Here is a 17,001-nt window from a genome sequence, read left to right on the forward strand (position 1 = left end):
AGTACCTTGTCGCCCTTATTGATAATCTTTTACGTTCTGAGCACACATTCTGTTAAATTTACTTTCCTTTTCAATTTATTTTTGGAACAGTATACACTTAATTAGTTGTTTATTCCTTTGAATTTTGTGACCATATGGCACAGTTAGAAACTATTGTAAATGGATTGAAGAGCAAGAATTCCGGAGCGCCATGTCTCTATGCGGCAAAAAGGAATTTCTGTTACATCTCTTTGAGTATCAACAATGCATGCCAATTCTGCAGTCTGCAGAATCTGTTATTATTTAACGAACGCTACAGTTACTTTGATATTACTGGAACAAAGACAGGTTACCAAAGAATAAAGCAGTCGGAGTTTTCTTCTTACAAGACAATGTTCTACAAGGACTTTGCAGTACTTGTGTAGGTGCCATCAAAAGCTAAAACTTTTGTTAAATAAAAGCTGAAAAATTTATTATTTTCAGATCAAATGATTAAATTATGCATCTTACTCTGCCTAACAGACTGGTAATATTTTGATTTAGGATTGGCAATCCTTGACACAATAATAAACTGTCAAGTGCTGATAAACTAACATAGTTACAGCTGGAACGCCACTGATAAATGTCTCATCAATATAGCTGGCATGGGACTAAAAACAAAAAAGATATTATATCTCACAACAACCAACCAACGACAGAGCGTCTATGTGATTGCTCAAATTGTTAAAAATAACAACCACATTCCTTCTAACGGAAAAACACATTGGCTAATGTATTCCAAGACAAACTATGTCCGAATAATAGATAATACAAATAATCTTAAAGTTTCATATATCGTATATTGTCGTATATTGTCATATAGCGTACTATATACTAACGCAGCATAAAAATTACATTAAGGATACGCGTTTGTTGAATACTCGCCACATATACGTTAGCTTAATATATGATTCAGTTGATTTGAACAAGTGAATGTTTATCGACGGAACTCACCATGGATTCAATGTGGAAATAAACAATCCTTTCTATAGGGACAAAGCCTGAAATAATTTGATTGGGGTCTAGTCAATTACATCGACCTCAGGGCTCAACTAGTATTTATTTATCGACTCCGTAAGGATGAAAGGCAAAGGTGATCACGGTGGAATTAGAAGACAGAGCGTAACGGCGGACGAATTACCGCTATGCGTTTTGTCCTACTTGCTAACGATTTTGCCGATTCGCCGCCTTACTATCCGAATAAACAATAAATTTGATTGGCTATTACTGTTCAAATCAGTCATTATTTTACAATGTTATAACAACTTGTGATAGACCCAATGATAGACCCAATCCAGTCGACCATACCCTCTAAAATTCATGATACATATACCAATCCTTGAGGTTCTCTCAGGGTTTACTGAGAGTTAGCTGGCGTTGTAAGTGATCAACAGCTTAGATGTCCATTTGAAGCCATTTTATCAAGATGGTGGAAAGCAGCCTTATCTCCATACATATTCACTCACCTGTATTCTTTTTATAGCCTTACACTGCTGACTTACGCTTCGGAGTGTATGTTCAAATTATTTGAGCACTACAAAGTGTTTTCTATATTGAACATCTCTGGATCGCACTTGTTGACTATATATATATATATATATTATATATATATATATAATATATATATATATATATAATATATATATATATAGCGTCTGTGAACACATAAATGAATTCTTGCATGTGCTCGTACATATATACATATATACATTATATACATCCACACACATTCATATATATATATACAAAGTCACGTATTTAATATTTGATGTGTTTTTGCATATATATCTGAATGTATGTCAGTCTCTTTTTGCCACGAAATCACCATGTGTTCAACATCTTACATATAGCACCTGATAAAAGAACTCGATGATAAAAAGAATGAGTGAAAACCAAAGATGAGGGATGATAGTAGCCTGTCATCATCCTGCAGTAATCTGTAGGTTCAATGATTACTGTACGTGCGTTCTCTCTGCAGGAAATCAAACTTACTCATAAAAGTCTTATGTGAATATCACCATATACCTTTGTTATTTGGACAAATAAGCTGAGATTTCATCATGCCATATTTAGTATGTGCCAATTCTATACTGAACATGGATTTTAATTCTGCAATTGTTGCTCTTCATCTCTGGGTTAAATTTGATTGAACTGGCTTATACACAAGGGTCCACCCCATCTTTCTTATGGGCATTGCATATCTGGGACTACATCGTTTTATATCTCCTGCTCTTCTTTATAGAGTAAAATTTGAGAGATATAAGACTGATATTTCTATAAAATCATGCAACAATGTAATACTTGGTAGAATTGATACCACGTCGTACAATATATTTTGTGGCATTTGGTTATATATCTTGATACAAAAATCATGAACTTATGATACTTGGTTATTTCGTCAAGATGAACAAGTAAATACCTTGCCAGTAATTCGCAAACCTTGCACAAGATCACAGATAAGTACAGTCTTTCATTATCATACATTATCTCTTTAACACTAAATATCATAGAAATTATATATTATCTATCAATATGCTATAAGTAATATGTTTCTGCCTCAGCTCAAAGATATGAATTAAAATTATTATAAAAGCCGAATTTCGATTTCTTACAGTATACTGTTTACTGTCTAACTGTTCTGAACCGAGTTTGTGTCCTTGTTTACCGGGTACGGATGGGTGTACCTTCTCTGATAAAGCTATAAGAAGACTGAAAACTAGTTGGAACGATGCCACTTTTTCTTATTTAGAGACAAAACTTGTGGTATAAACATCACTTTCCATCACTTATGCGTAGTGGGGAATGTTACTGTTTTTTTACTCTTTGTATTTTATATAAATTACTACAAAACTTATTAACAAATAGGTTGGAAAAGAAATGAAAAAATGACATACCACGTTGTTATTTTATTTATCTATTTATTTATAGATTTACAAAAAACAGAGAAGTCCCTTTAGGAGAAACTGGTATCAACAAAATCGAGTTGGAAGCAAACGCGTTCGATCTCCACGTAAGTTATTATATATCTTATATCTATAGATGTGTGTGGGTGTGCTACTAATTTACATTGTTATTATGTATGTATGTATGTGTGCGAGCATGGTCTCAGGTTAGATCTCGCTAAGCCGAGATATCACAGCATGTCATTTTGAGTAACTGGCATTTACTTTAGCCTCGGATCGATGCAACTTTTGTGTATGATATAGGCAGAAACTGTTTGGAAGCCTTTTGGATGGATTGTACATAGAATTCAAATGTCTCACTTTGTCATTCACTCTGACAGACTGATTCTACTTGAAGTTATACTAAGGATACGTGTGTGAAGAGCCCTTAAACTCATGACGGATTAATGCGGAACTTACAACTCTTGTGTCCTGACTAGGAATTCTCATTTGTAACTGTCATGATAGGTGCATTGGGCTATATACCAACAAACTTGCATAAAAAGAAAACTTAGAAATACTCGGTTTTGCGAAGGAAGAGCTAAAGAAACTGATACGGATTCTTCAAATCCAATTTATTTGTGGATCAGTGAAGATTTGTAAGACATTCCAAAAATTCTCCATCTGAGATTCTTATAGGAACAGATGCACAAACTTGACTGTATGTATTGACAATTCAACCAATACACTAACTCAACCACATATTTACAAACACCGGGAATTCTTTTGACTCAAAATGTCTTGTCGCTTTGTTACTGACCGGCTTCAACACTCTCTATACATGGATATGTTAGTAGAAAGCTCCGAGATGATAGTAAAATTGATCATCAAAGCAGCTTATCGTGGACAAACCCGATTACTACCTCCTACTTTGAAAGATAAGCTTTTGCAATCCAGGAACAGGAAATGTCAATCAAATACCTGATGCACAAAAGGGACAGAGATGCAGGAAAAGCAGTAAAATGTGACAACCGATGCAGACTTTGTGAAGATACCACTCACATCATAAGCAGTTGTTTGAAAATGTCATCATGGTATTATCTACCGATGAGACATGATATTGTAGCTAGCAAACTGCATAACGAGATCCGTCGAATGGATATCCCCGAAGACAAAAAAATAAGAACCCACAGTATGGTGTAGCCATAGATACGCATAATAAAAAGGAGTACTGGTGGAATGTCCCATTGAAAAACTCAATAAAATGTAAACACAATAGACCTGATATAATGATTCAGGATTGAGAAGAGAAACTGTGTACAGTTGTGGAAATCAGCTGCCCCAGCGGATGTTAACATAAAGCTGAAGATCAGTGAGAAAGAGAATACCTACACTGAGCTATTGAGAAATCTGCTGTTACGCTACCCAGATTACAAGTTCAGGTTTATATCTGTAATTATTGAGGCATTGGGATATGTAACACACTGCCTAAATACCAATCTTAAGAAATTAAGCTCCTCAAAACCAGAAAAGAGAAAGCTAATTCGAAGACTACAGATCCAAGCCGTCACTGGAACTGGAAAAGTATGTAAAACTTTCCAGAAGTTTATCATTTCTGTATATATGAGCACGTCCAGATATGCAAGTATATGTATGGGAAGACACACATAAAACAAAACATACAAATCTGCACGTATACATACATATTTCGAGAAGTTTATCTTTTAAGTATATATGAGCACGTCGAGATATGCAAGTATATGTATGGGAAGACACACATAAAACAAAACACACAAATCTGCACGTATACATACATACATACATACATACACATACATACATACATACATACATACATACATACATAGACATGCACACACACACATACATACATACACATGCACACATACATACACATACACACATACATACATACATACATACATACACACATACATATATACACACATACATACATAGCAGAAATGTTGTATGGAACAAAATGATGTTGTGGCATTTGGTTCCAAATCTATTACTCTCCTTTATACCAACTTCAATCTTACCTTTCATTCTTTCTTTACAAAGATCGGTAAAATAACTTACTGGGGTCGATCTAATCGGATAAAACAACTCTAAAGTTGATATATCGTTGATATATCCATCATAACTTCAGTCTAAGGACAGAAATTAGCGAACGAATGAAGGAATTAAAAGTTAAACAATAAACTGTGATACAAATCTGATATGAACAAAATATTTCAATAGTTAGTTGTATATGTTCAGGAACGCCCCATTGTGCAATTTAGTCCCAAATTACATACGATACCTCGATGGAATTGTTGTAGAGACTTTTGTACTATATTGCACCAGATTTTGTACAAGATTGTGGATAAACCAACAATACTTCGAGTAAACACAGACAAGTGGGGCTGGTTCAGATTTCATTGAGAGTCAGATATCACGATGCAGACAGCAAAATTGTTCTAATGGGAGGAATAGCAATGAAATAGCGACAAAGGATAAAACTATATATGAGAACATGTGAGTGAGTTCACATATGGGCTTATAGATTTATATCTGTGTGTGTATGCACGTATGTTTGTATAAATTATATGTATGTATGTATGTATGTATGTATGTATGTATGTATGTATGTATGTATGTATGTATGTATGTGTGTGCTTGTGATGCAGGCGTGGCTGTAAGTTCCCTTCAAAAACATATGGATTTGGGTTCAGTCCAACGGCGTAGGTGAGTGTCTTTTGTAAAGCGACTGGCCAACCATACTTACGACTATTTCGCAATAGTTCTAAATTCGTGCCATTGTCCCACAAGTGATGTGATTCGTTTCCATTTTTCCATAGAAACTTGTCAACTCATGGAGAAATATTAACTTAAATGGTAATAAATGAGAGTTGGTGATAGTAAAACTACTTATGTATATAACTATGTATGTTTATTTATATTTGTATACGTGCATGTATATTATATATGTATGTATGTATATACATACACATATATACAAACCCAAACACATATGAACATTGAACTGTGTCAAACGAATGCTAGAGGAGTATATAATTTAAGCTGAATTTTTCTTCCGTGATTCGAGTTTCTCGCTACTACAATCTCCAAGCCAGATCGTTCTCGTCCTAAAATCGCAGTGGTATAAAACTAGAGTTGAAGATAAAAAGTGAGTTTCAATAAAAAGCATATCGTGAGCTTGTGTATGTACGCGTGTGCGTTTATTATTTTAAGCCGCTCGTATATGAACAATTTTCAGGCAAATAATTTCATAAATGAAATGATTTTGTACTGATTCAATAGTTTGGGCTTTAAATTTTCCCCGAAAATTAAAACGATTGCTTCAAAATCAGAAAAAAAACCCTAAAAACTAATTGCACTCTATGAAATTTCAATTCAAAATTACATTTGTAAACTAGACGTTTGGACTGTTTGTATTCGCTTCGTACACACACACTCGTATATCTATGGTCGTGATGTGTGTACTAACATATATATTAAGTATATATTATATATATACATACACCACACACACACACACACACACACACACACATATATATATATATATATATATATATATATATATATATATATATAATGTGCATATATAAAAAAATAATTAGATGTTTCCTCTTCGAGCCATTTCAGGCTCATGAAGGCCGGTTTCCCGGTTTCAATGGCATATATATTCCCCACCTGGATGGGACGCCGGTCTGTCACGGGATTACTCATTTTTGTCAGCTGAGTGGACTGACGCAACGTGAAATGAAGTGTTTTGCTTAAGAACACTACGCGTCACCCGGTCCAGGAATCGAAAGCACAATCTTACGATCATAAGTCCAACACACTGACCACTAAGCGACGCGCCTCCACCGTATAAACATGTACAAACATAAATATATGTATATATGTATGCATATATATGTATACATGCGGGTACTTATATGCATATGTACATGTATATATACTGGCACTCCGTTGGTTACGTCGACGAGGGTTCCAGTTGATCCTATCAACGGAAGAGTTTGCAAGTGAAATTAACGAGCAAGTGGCTGAGAACTCCACAGACACACGTACCCGTAACGTAGTTCACTGGGAATTTCAGTGTGACACAAAATGTGACAAAGCTGGCCCATTCTGAAATACAAGTACTACTCACTTTTGTCAGCTGAGTGGACTGGAGCAACGTGAAATAAAGTGTCTTGCTCAAGGACACAACGCATCACCGGGAATTGAATTCACGACCTTACGATCGTGGGCCGAATGCCCTAATCACTAAGCCATGTGCCTTCACACATATATATATAATATATGCATATACGTACGAAGATATATGCATACATACGCACATACATACATACATACATACATACATACATAATACATACATACATACATACAAGATGTATAAACATATGCATTTACATATCTGTGAAGCTTTATGTCATGTTGATAAAACAAGATTTAATAAAATGAACATTTCGTTGTCTTCAGTGAAAAACAATTCTCATGTAAGATAGGCATAGGCGCATTTATGACCTGTATTCTTGTTTGAGAATATATACGAATGTCTCTATGTGGATGTGCGAACGTGTTGGTGTGAGGTATGGTCTATAATCGGAAATAACCTTGAATACGTTCTAAAATAATTTTATTTTATTCCAAATACATAAAACAATATTTACTCTCTTGATAAAAATCTGGAATGGATGTTTTCCAAACACTTGTTTCTTTTGGTACAAAATTCCTCCAACACGTTTTCGATAGTTCAAGCTAATAACGATTATATAATCATGTTATCTTGTATTAGTTGTTTTATATGAAAATTTAGAAACAGAAGTCACTTGCCTACTGCACTTTACTCCAATATAATTATGTGTCGATCACGCAAAGAAGCTTCTACAATTTTGCTACGGCTAGTAGCAACATTTCTTTAAAATTGCAACCTATCTTTTTTTAAAAAGAGTTAGATAGGCGCAGGAGTGGCTGTGTGGTAAGTAGCTTGTTTACCAACCACATGGTCCCGGGTTCAGTCCCACTGCGTGGCAACTTGGGCAAGTGTCTTCTACTATAGCCTCGGGCCGACCAAAGCCTTGTGAGTGGATTTGGTAGACGGAAACTGAGAGAAGCCTGTCGTATATATGTATATATATGTGTGTGTATGTGTGTCTGTGTTTGTCTCCCTAGCATTGCTTGACAACCGATGCTGGTGTGTTTACGTCCCCGTCACTTAGCGGTTCGGCAAAAGAGACCGATAGAATAAGTACTGAGCTTACAAAGAATAAGTCCCGGGGTCGATTTGCTCGACTATAGGCGGTGCTCCAGCATGGCCGCAGTCAAGTGACTGAAACAAGTAAAAGAGTAAAAGAGTAAGCCATAATTTTTAGCATAATTATCCAACGTAGCTTTAAATATATTTCTTCAGATATAGGGATTTAAGTTATAATTTTAAAGGTTTATACTGCCTGTGACACTTTTCAGTGCCTCCATGTCTGGCTTAGTGAAGGAGAGGAAGTTATAGACAGATCATAGATGTACCTCAAAATCTGGCAGTAAAACCACAGGCAGCATGTGACAGGGTTAAACCATTGATATGCGCGTGTGCACTCGCTCACTCCTGTACAGACCATACCCACTTCCAATCCTATTTTATACAATAATTGTCTCATTAACAAAATCCTCACATATTAACCAGCTGACTGTTGTTTAACCCAAGTCATCTCTATATCTAAACCTTGATACTTCTATCATTTCTCTAAGACACTGTACACAGGATCACACCTCCAAATTTCTTTGTTATGTGTAGATTAAGTGACGATGTACAGATTTTCTAGTTGACTAGAAATGGTATTATGAATGGCTAGTTTAGGATGGTATGCGACGCCAGGCCGTAATTTAAGGGATATTTGGCAGCCAATTCCGTTAAGTTATGCGTCCTTGAGAAGCTTATAGATCGTCTTTGAGTGATCGCTTAATATATTTTGGGCGTATTTGAGTGCAATCAAAAACTATAAATAAATTGTATATGTATCAATATGTGTGTATCTATATATGTATATATGAGATTATCTTTTACATTTTCTCACTCTCTCCCTCTCTCTCCCTCTTTCTCCCTCTCTCTCTCTCTACTTTAACTCCCACCCCCTCTCTCTCCTTTTATTTATTTACTTATCTTTGCATATGTGTCTGTATGTGTTGTATCTATGTGTCAATCTTATGTTCGGCAACAAATGATTGCTGTAGCTTAAGATCAGGACATATTAACAGAACTTAATTAGCACAAAAATCAAGTGCAAAGAAATAATAATAATAATAATAATAATAATAAAATAATAATAATAATAATAATAATAATAATAATGATAATAATAATAATAATTAATAATAATAATAATTATAATAAATGAAGTAAAACAACAATAAACATCAATTGGATAGAAAGAAAGAGGAGGAGGAAAAGTGATAGGAGGGGGAAGGAGTGGAGGGGAGACGTTCACAAAATGACCCAAGTATGTAATCATAGGATAAAGTATGTTATCAGAAAATAACAAGGTATGAGTTATCATGAAATACTAATAATATATAATTACATGATTATATTACTATTAATACAAATGGGGGAAAACAACAGAGAGAAGGGAAAGAAAAGAGAAGAAAAAGAAACAAACAACAAATCTGACGCATGCACAGAAACATCAACCCACATACAAACACACACATATACACACGTCTGTATGTATATATATATATATATATATATATATATATATATATATATATATATCATTTACTCATTTACTTGTTTCAGTCATTTGACTACGGCCATGCTGGAGCACTGCCTTTTAGTCGAGCAAATCGACCCCAGGACTTATTCTTTGTAAGCCCAGTACTTATTCTATCGGTCTCTTTTTGCCGAACCGCTAAGTGACGGGACGTAAACACACCAGCATCGGTTGTCAAGCAATGCTAGGGGGACAAACACAGACACACAAACACATACACACACATATATATATATATACATATATAATAATAAATATTAGGGAATAAATCCAAACTTACAGGGAAAAATCAGATTTAGGATTGAATCCAATTTTATAGTAAAATATTATATTATATTAAATTAGAGACAAAACCACTATTATGCAAATCAAACAATGAAAGACTTAAGCCAATACATAAATTAATTTATATTATTTAGATATGTAACAATTATTAAAAAATATAATTAATATCCACTACGATCGTTTCCTGTCTTCTGTCATCAAATTTTTGAGTAGCATATATATATATATATATACGACAGGCTTCTTTCAGTTTCCGTCTACCAAATCCACTCACAAGGCTTTGGTCGGCCCGGGGCTATAGCAGAAGACACTTGCCCAAGATGCCACGCAGTGGGACGGAACCCGGAACCATGTGGTTGGTTAGCAAGCTACTTACCACACAGCCACTCCTGTTAATATTTTTAATACACGGCATATCACTTAGTACTTTTGGGTATTAAGTTCATGACCATACAGATCATCGATTCCTAAACTGAGTAGCGAGTCGTATAAACACATCATTTAAGGCTGTTTCAGTCAAGATAGCTGAATATAAGAACCAACCGTATAGAAGCGCATCCCTGTCTCCCTCCATCTGTCGCATCCTGTGTGTTCCGCTGGGTTTAATGGTAGGAGAGCAAAGCGGGTATGATGTCTTCGCACTCCTACAGAGTCACCCGAAACAATAAGCAAAAACGCATGGTATATGTTACCAAGACATACTCACTTATAGTTTCACATTTTAGTCAGTAAGGTGAGATGCTGAAGTCAACGATCAAGATATTGAGACTCAATACAATGACGTCGCAAGTACATTTAAGGTCTGCAAAGGAACTTCTGCAGGTCACTCTGGGTTTTTTTTCTCTCTCTTTAATCACCTTCTACTATCTTAGCATTTTGCTTTTTTTGTGCAGCACATATAATACCCAGGACATATTTCCCTAGCGTCCATGCATCATATATGATACAAAACCCATTTCGTAATCACCAGAGACACATGAGACATTTGAAATGAAAGCTTTATATTATTCAGAAGGTGTGAAACAAGGGCTAAGTAAAAGTTTGGAAACACGTATGGACGTTTAGGACAATTTATGAAAATGTTTTGGACAGGCAAAGGATTAAAAGGGATCACACACTGCATAATGCAGTTCAGGGTGTACTATTCTTTAAAAGAAAAAAAAACAAAAAAGAGTGGTTGAAAATGTCTCGAACGTCTTTGATATTAGGACCATGCAATCAAAAGCGACTAAGGGGTAAACAACAAAGAAAAACAATTAAGATAATACACTTCTTACACAAGTCAGCAGAAGACTCCTCTCTTCTTTCTCGACTGTGAGATTTAATGAAAGTGTTGTTAGAAAGTGCAGTATTAAAAGAATAACAAACAATAACAACAAAGAGATTATTTTAAAGTCTTTTCATATACATTAATTAGTTGCGCGTTAGTTGAATAAATTAGTAAAAAATCAGAAAAAGAATTAACGATATATATTTTTTTTTTTCCAGTTTCAGCTAATGAGCTGTTTTACTTTTTGTTTTTTTATATTCATACATATTATATCTGTGTGTGCATGTACGCATGTATGTATGTATGTATGTATGTATGTATGTATGTATGTATGTATGTATGTATGTATGTATGTATGTATGTATGTTTGTATGTATGTCTATGCATGCATGTATGTACACAGAGAGGGTAAAATTTACTTAGTAATACTACTAAGGAACTCAATAAGGGAATTTTAAATTTTATTGTGGAAAATTGAACAATTCAGTTAACAAGGGGATGCGTACTATGTGGAGGCGCAAGGGCCCAGTGGTTAGGGCAGCGGACTCGCGGTCATAGGATCGCGGTTTCGATTCCCAGACCGGGCGTTGTGAGTGTTTATTGAGCAAAAACACCTAAAGCTCCTCGAGGCTCCAGCAGGGATGGTGGTGATCCCTGCTGTACTCTTTCACCACAACTTTCTCTCACTCTTACTTCCTGTTTCTGTTGTACCTGTATTTCAAAGGGCTGGCCTTGTCACTCTCTGTGTCACGCTGAATATCCCCGAGAACTACGTTAAGGGTACACGTGTCTGTGGAGTGCTCAGCCACTTACACGTTAATTTCACGAGCAGGCTGTTTCGTTGATCGGATCAACCGGAACCCTCGTCGTCGTAACCGATAATCTATAAATTCACAATAATCTATAAATTCATTAAGATTTATCCAGGGGTAGAGAAAGAAAACAAAAACCTTGCAGCTCTTAATGTGAAAAGGACATAATTTCAAGAAATTGAGAATTTCACTGTTCATTTAAAGTGCTTAGAATATTCTGGCTTTTGCTCAAGAGACGAAGGACAGCTAAGGCTGCGTTTCGACAACTCAGTTTTCGAATCCATAAGGAACATACGCATCACACACACATACGCACACGCACACATACACACACAATCTCTGTTTTATGTATAAAGATAATAGCAGGTTTTTTCATCACCGTCTCCCAGAAGACTATTACTCCACGTTCTCTATAAATATAAATCTATCGCTTTTTAACGTACTCAAACATTCCTAGATACTTAGCTATATGTTTGGTAAACTTGTCCCGTTATTATTATTATTCAAACAATTCCTAAAAGGAAACACACTCACAGAATGCGCAAAAGAGAGCGTTTGTGTGTGTGCGTGTATGCGTGTGAGTGTGTGTTTGTGTGCGTGTATGTGTGAGTGTGTGTGTGTTGTGTGTGTGTGTGTGTGTGTTGAGTGTGTGTGTGTGTGTGTTTGTGCCAACGTAATTTGCCGACCTACTAAACTGTGCTAAACCAAAAAGAAAAGAAGTAAAACAAGAAGTTTCGAATAAAACAGAGAGAGAGAGAGAGAGGAGAGAGAGAGAGAGAGAGAGAGAATGGCGGGCATAATAAAAACATACACACAGAATACTAGCCAGATAAATTAGAAATTCAAAACAAAAAAGGTATGCGAAGAAGAAATGGGGGATTATCAGAATAGGAATACTTTTTTGAATGAGTTGGTAAGGAACGTACATTTATAATATTGCCTATTGTCTAAGTCCAAATGTTCGTGCACATGTACATATTACTAAAGTAAACAAACACAAAGATAGAGGCAAAGACAAAGAGAGGGGGAGGGAGATGACAGAAACAAACATTAAGTAAAATAGATGGTTAATGCTGAGAAGAGAGGTATGATGCAACAAAGTGGGGCGCATGGGGGCATTTAGTTTCATATATATTAATGTCACATTCTAGGCGGCAAAAGGGAATTTTGATAGTCATGGTAGTTTATTTCTTGTCTTAATTTTTATTAGATTTTGTTTTGTTTTGTATTTGGGAAAGTTATGCCGCTCAGTGCATATTAAAGGCTTACGTGTGGACTGCTCAACCAACGAACGAGCTTCACTGGCTTGCAAGATAAATTCTATGTGACCTCGACCACCCGAACACTCAGAATAACTTGCTATATTTGTAAGAAAGTAGATAAATGAATAATGTAGTTCTGAATATTTTGTATTTGGGTTATATTGGAAGAAAAAGATATTAAATTTGTTGACAAAATTTAATATGGAGGCGAGCTGGCAGAGTTGTTAACATGCCGGACAAAATATTTGGAGGCATTTCTTCCGGCTTTACATTCTTAATCCAAATGCTGCAGAGGTCGACTTTACGTTTCATCCGCTCGAGTTCGATAAAATAAGTATCAATTAAGCAGTGAGGTCGATGTAATCGACTTGGTCCCTCTCTTAAAATTGCTGGCCTTGTGCTAAAATTTGAAACCATTATTGTTATCAAAGATATTTTAGATGAGACCATGCCATCTTATTCGTAGACACAGTGAACCCAAGATTATATACACATCTCGTTTTCTAAGACTGTGGGGTAGATTTGGCTAGCATTTTTAGCGAGCCGAGCAACCAGTGATGGCAGTCTGTAAATAGGTGCCTGTTGTTGTTATTGTTGTTGATTAACTGAACAGAACTTCCACTTCCCTCCTGAAAGCCATTTTAGCAGAGACAGTCATGTTCTCTCTCTCTCTCTCTCTCTTTCTGTCTCTCTCTTTTCTCTCTCTCTATCTCTCTCTCTTTCTATCTATCTCCCTTTCTCGCTTTAGTTTTGATTTGAATGAGATTTGACTGCTATTTCTGAAAGAGGTTCCCTTGAAGGTTCCACTGTAAATAGAAATTACAAGTAGAAACAATTTACAACTCGGCTCATCACATTCCTGTGTGATAGACACCAATTAGTTTTTATAAATTGCCAAGCTGTGACATTCGTGCTTTTTCAGTGAATGATCAAGAGAAGTGTATACGTAAAGTGTATGACTTGCCGAGAGTAATTGCGACAGTAATCCAAAGAGGTCGGTTAACCTGGTAGAAATATCAATCACATCCCCCTATTGCAACAAAACCGTCATATATGGCGGATACATTGGAAAACGCAATCTTAAATATATACTGTATGGAAAAGATACAGGATGATTACGGTTGAATGCCTTCGATCAGAGGTTTTAGCCTTCTATTTTAATTACCTTCACATCTAACATGCTTTTTCGGAATATTAAATAGCCTTAGAAATTAACTGATACATTATTTTAAAGAAACTTCAGAAACATGAACGGCTCCCATGATTCAAGCAACGCATCGCCAGATTTGTGAGTTCAGTATTACCTTTGGAGTGACAACAAGAGTTTAAACAAAATTATAAAAACACTTAGCGATATACATAAACACACACAGACACACAGACACACAGACACACACACACACACACACACACACACACACATACGGGATAGTCACTCTTACAGTGCCTTTGATCATAGATCTACTTGGTTAGGATTGACCTGAAGCTCAACAACAAACCACCATCTAAATTTCAGTAAAGAAACTATGATCCTTGGAGATCAACTCTTACGTTTTGAAAAGGAATTTAAAGAATGGAAACCAAAAATAGAACATACAAGAATGGAATCCGACTAGATGTCATACAGTACAAATAGGTATAAAAGGCATGAAAGTAAATACAGTACTACTCATTTAATTTTATAATTCATCATAGATAGTGTCACCAGGAACAAAAGCTTTTATCGTCACATTTTACTTGTTTGGGAAATATTTTTGATGTCATATTTTTTTCCGTTCTTTCTTTTCTTTCGTTCTTGTAAGTCATATCAGAATTTTATTCTGAGAGAGATAGGAGCCAATGGCTGAAGTACTTTTATTTTGTATATTGTACATTGAAGCTAATGATATGGAAGGTCTTATTCAAGGACGGAAATGGCATATATTGATTTAACCTCCTTTTCTTTACATTTACACTTTACGTTTCATGTTTATAAAGTAGTATTCGTGATGAATGTCCTCTAAAGTATAGAAACTTTGAGAGACCTTTTGGTTACATACCATTTCTTTTCGAGCAATGTGAGATACACTATTGGTGTCTCAACCTGATAGAAATGGCTATCATATTTCTCTCAAAACATCATCATAGTTAAGAAAAGGAAAGGCATATTGCATAAATTGATCCCTATCATAAATACTCTGCCTGGAGCTTAATTTTATCAAAATCACAATTCTTTCCTTGTGGTTCCAATCTTAATTTTACCCAGCTCTCATGTCAATACAAATCAGACAAATAGAGACCTGTAGCAATAAATTATTTTCTTGATAATCTAGTTGTTGTAATTGACTCCCAGGTAAACCCTGATCCAGTTGATATATGGTTAAGGGATTCTTGAAACTACATCCTATCAGTTCTTTCCCCCAGACAATGTATCTATAAGTGTGTTCTATCATTTTTAAAACAGTAGAACGTGAATTGAGGATGATTCGGCTCAGACTTCCAACAGATTAAGTGATAACTCAGAAACTCTTTCGTTGAAAATTTAATACCTAAATGTTACTTTTCCCCCCGGTGACTTTGCTATTTGCTTTCTTTGCTATTGTAATTAACTTGCCTAAGCTTCTGCCGCTCAGTGCATATTAAAGGCTTACGTGTGGACTGCTCAACCAACGAACGAGCTTCACTGGCTTGCAAGATAACTTCTATGTGACCTCGAACACTCAGAATAGCTTGCTATATTTGTAAGAAAGTAGATAATTGAATAATGTAGTTCTGAATATTTGCACCACAAGAAAAAGGAGTACAGAAACAAGAAAATGTGGAAACACAAAAACACCTGACAACGTTGACGAAAATCAGGCTCTTAACATTTATAAATATTTTGACGGAGCACCATTACAAATTCTGGTTGGACATGTTTTCATTTTTATAAAACACTAGCAGTATCGCTCGGCGTTGCTCGAGTTTGTAAGGGAAATAACTATATAAGCATTTTTAGAGAGTTATAGCCAAAAAATAGCAAAAAAAGGCATTAAAAATGGAAAAAAAATGATGGTAAATTTTTTTTTAATCGTTGACTCATCGTAGACATTTTTAGAGAGTTACTTCCCTTATATAATAGCGAAAAAAATGCATTAAAATGGAAAAAATGATGGTAAATTATTTCTAAAATCGTAGACTCATCGTAGACGCGCGCTAATACCCAAAAGGGCTCGATATAAATCACGACTATAAGATACCCGGTTTTGGTTAAACTGCACCGCAAAATGTGGGAGTAGTTAGGAATCTAAATCGTAGGAGACAGACAGCACACAACCTCACTTTTATATATTAAGATTTTCTCGTGGACCTTAAAATTTATTCATCTCGGCTCCATATACAAACATATGTAGCCAATAGTGTTAGCTAATTATACATTGTAGGAATAATAATAATATTATATAGGAATAATATTATTATAGGAATAATAATAATAATACATTAATAGGAATTTCTAGATTTGAGCCCTTTGTCTACAGTAACTTTTCTGTAAATGATTTTACTCGTAGCAAACACACATCTCTTATTTATTTCTTCCTCATTCACACCTCACAGTTGCTGAGAGAGAAGAATGCGAAAAACGTATTTGTTTCCGAATTTCTCTATACGAGAAATGAGAATGGCGATATACAAACAAAGATATTA

General features: G+C 35.3%; 1 protein-coding gene across 2 annotated transcripts in view; it reads left to right on the top strand.

The window, feature by feature from the left end:
* LOC115230213 (zwei Ig domain protein zig-2-like) overlaps window positions 1–17,001 on the top strand; it is an 83,518-nt gene that overhangs the window by 44,132 nt on the left and 22,385 nt on the right. For both annotated transcript variants that reach the window (XM_029800430.2, XM_029800438.2), the window contains exon 3: window positions 2,947–3,028. In XM_029800430.2, coding sequence (XP_029656290.1) covers window positions 2,947–3,028 — 82 coding nt within the window. The remainder of the gene's footprint in view (window positions 1–2,946; window positions 3,029–17,001) is intronic.

The sequence above is a fragment of the Octopus sinensis genome, linkage group LG2 (assembly GCF_006345805.1).
Source record: "Octopus sinensis linkage group LG2, ASM634580v1, whole genome shotgun sequence".
Classification (NCBI taxonomy): Eukaryota; Metazoa; Mollusca; class Cephalopoda; order Octopoda; family Octopodidae; genus Octopus; species Octopus sinensis.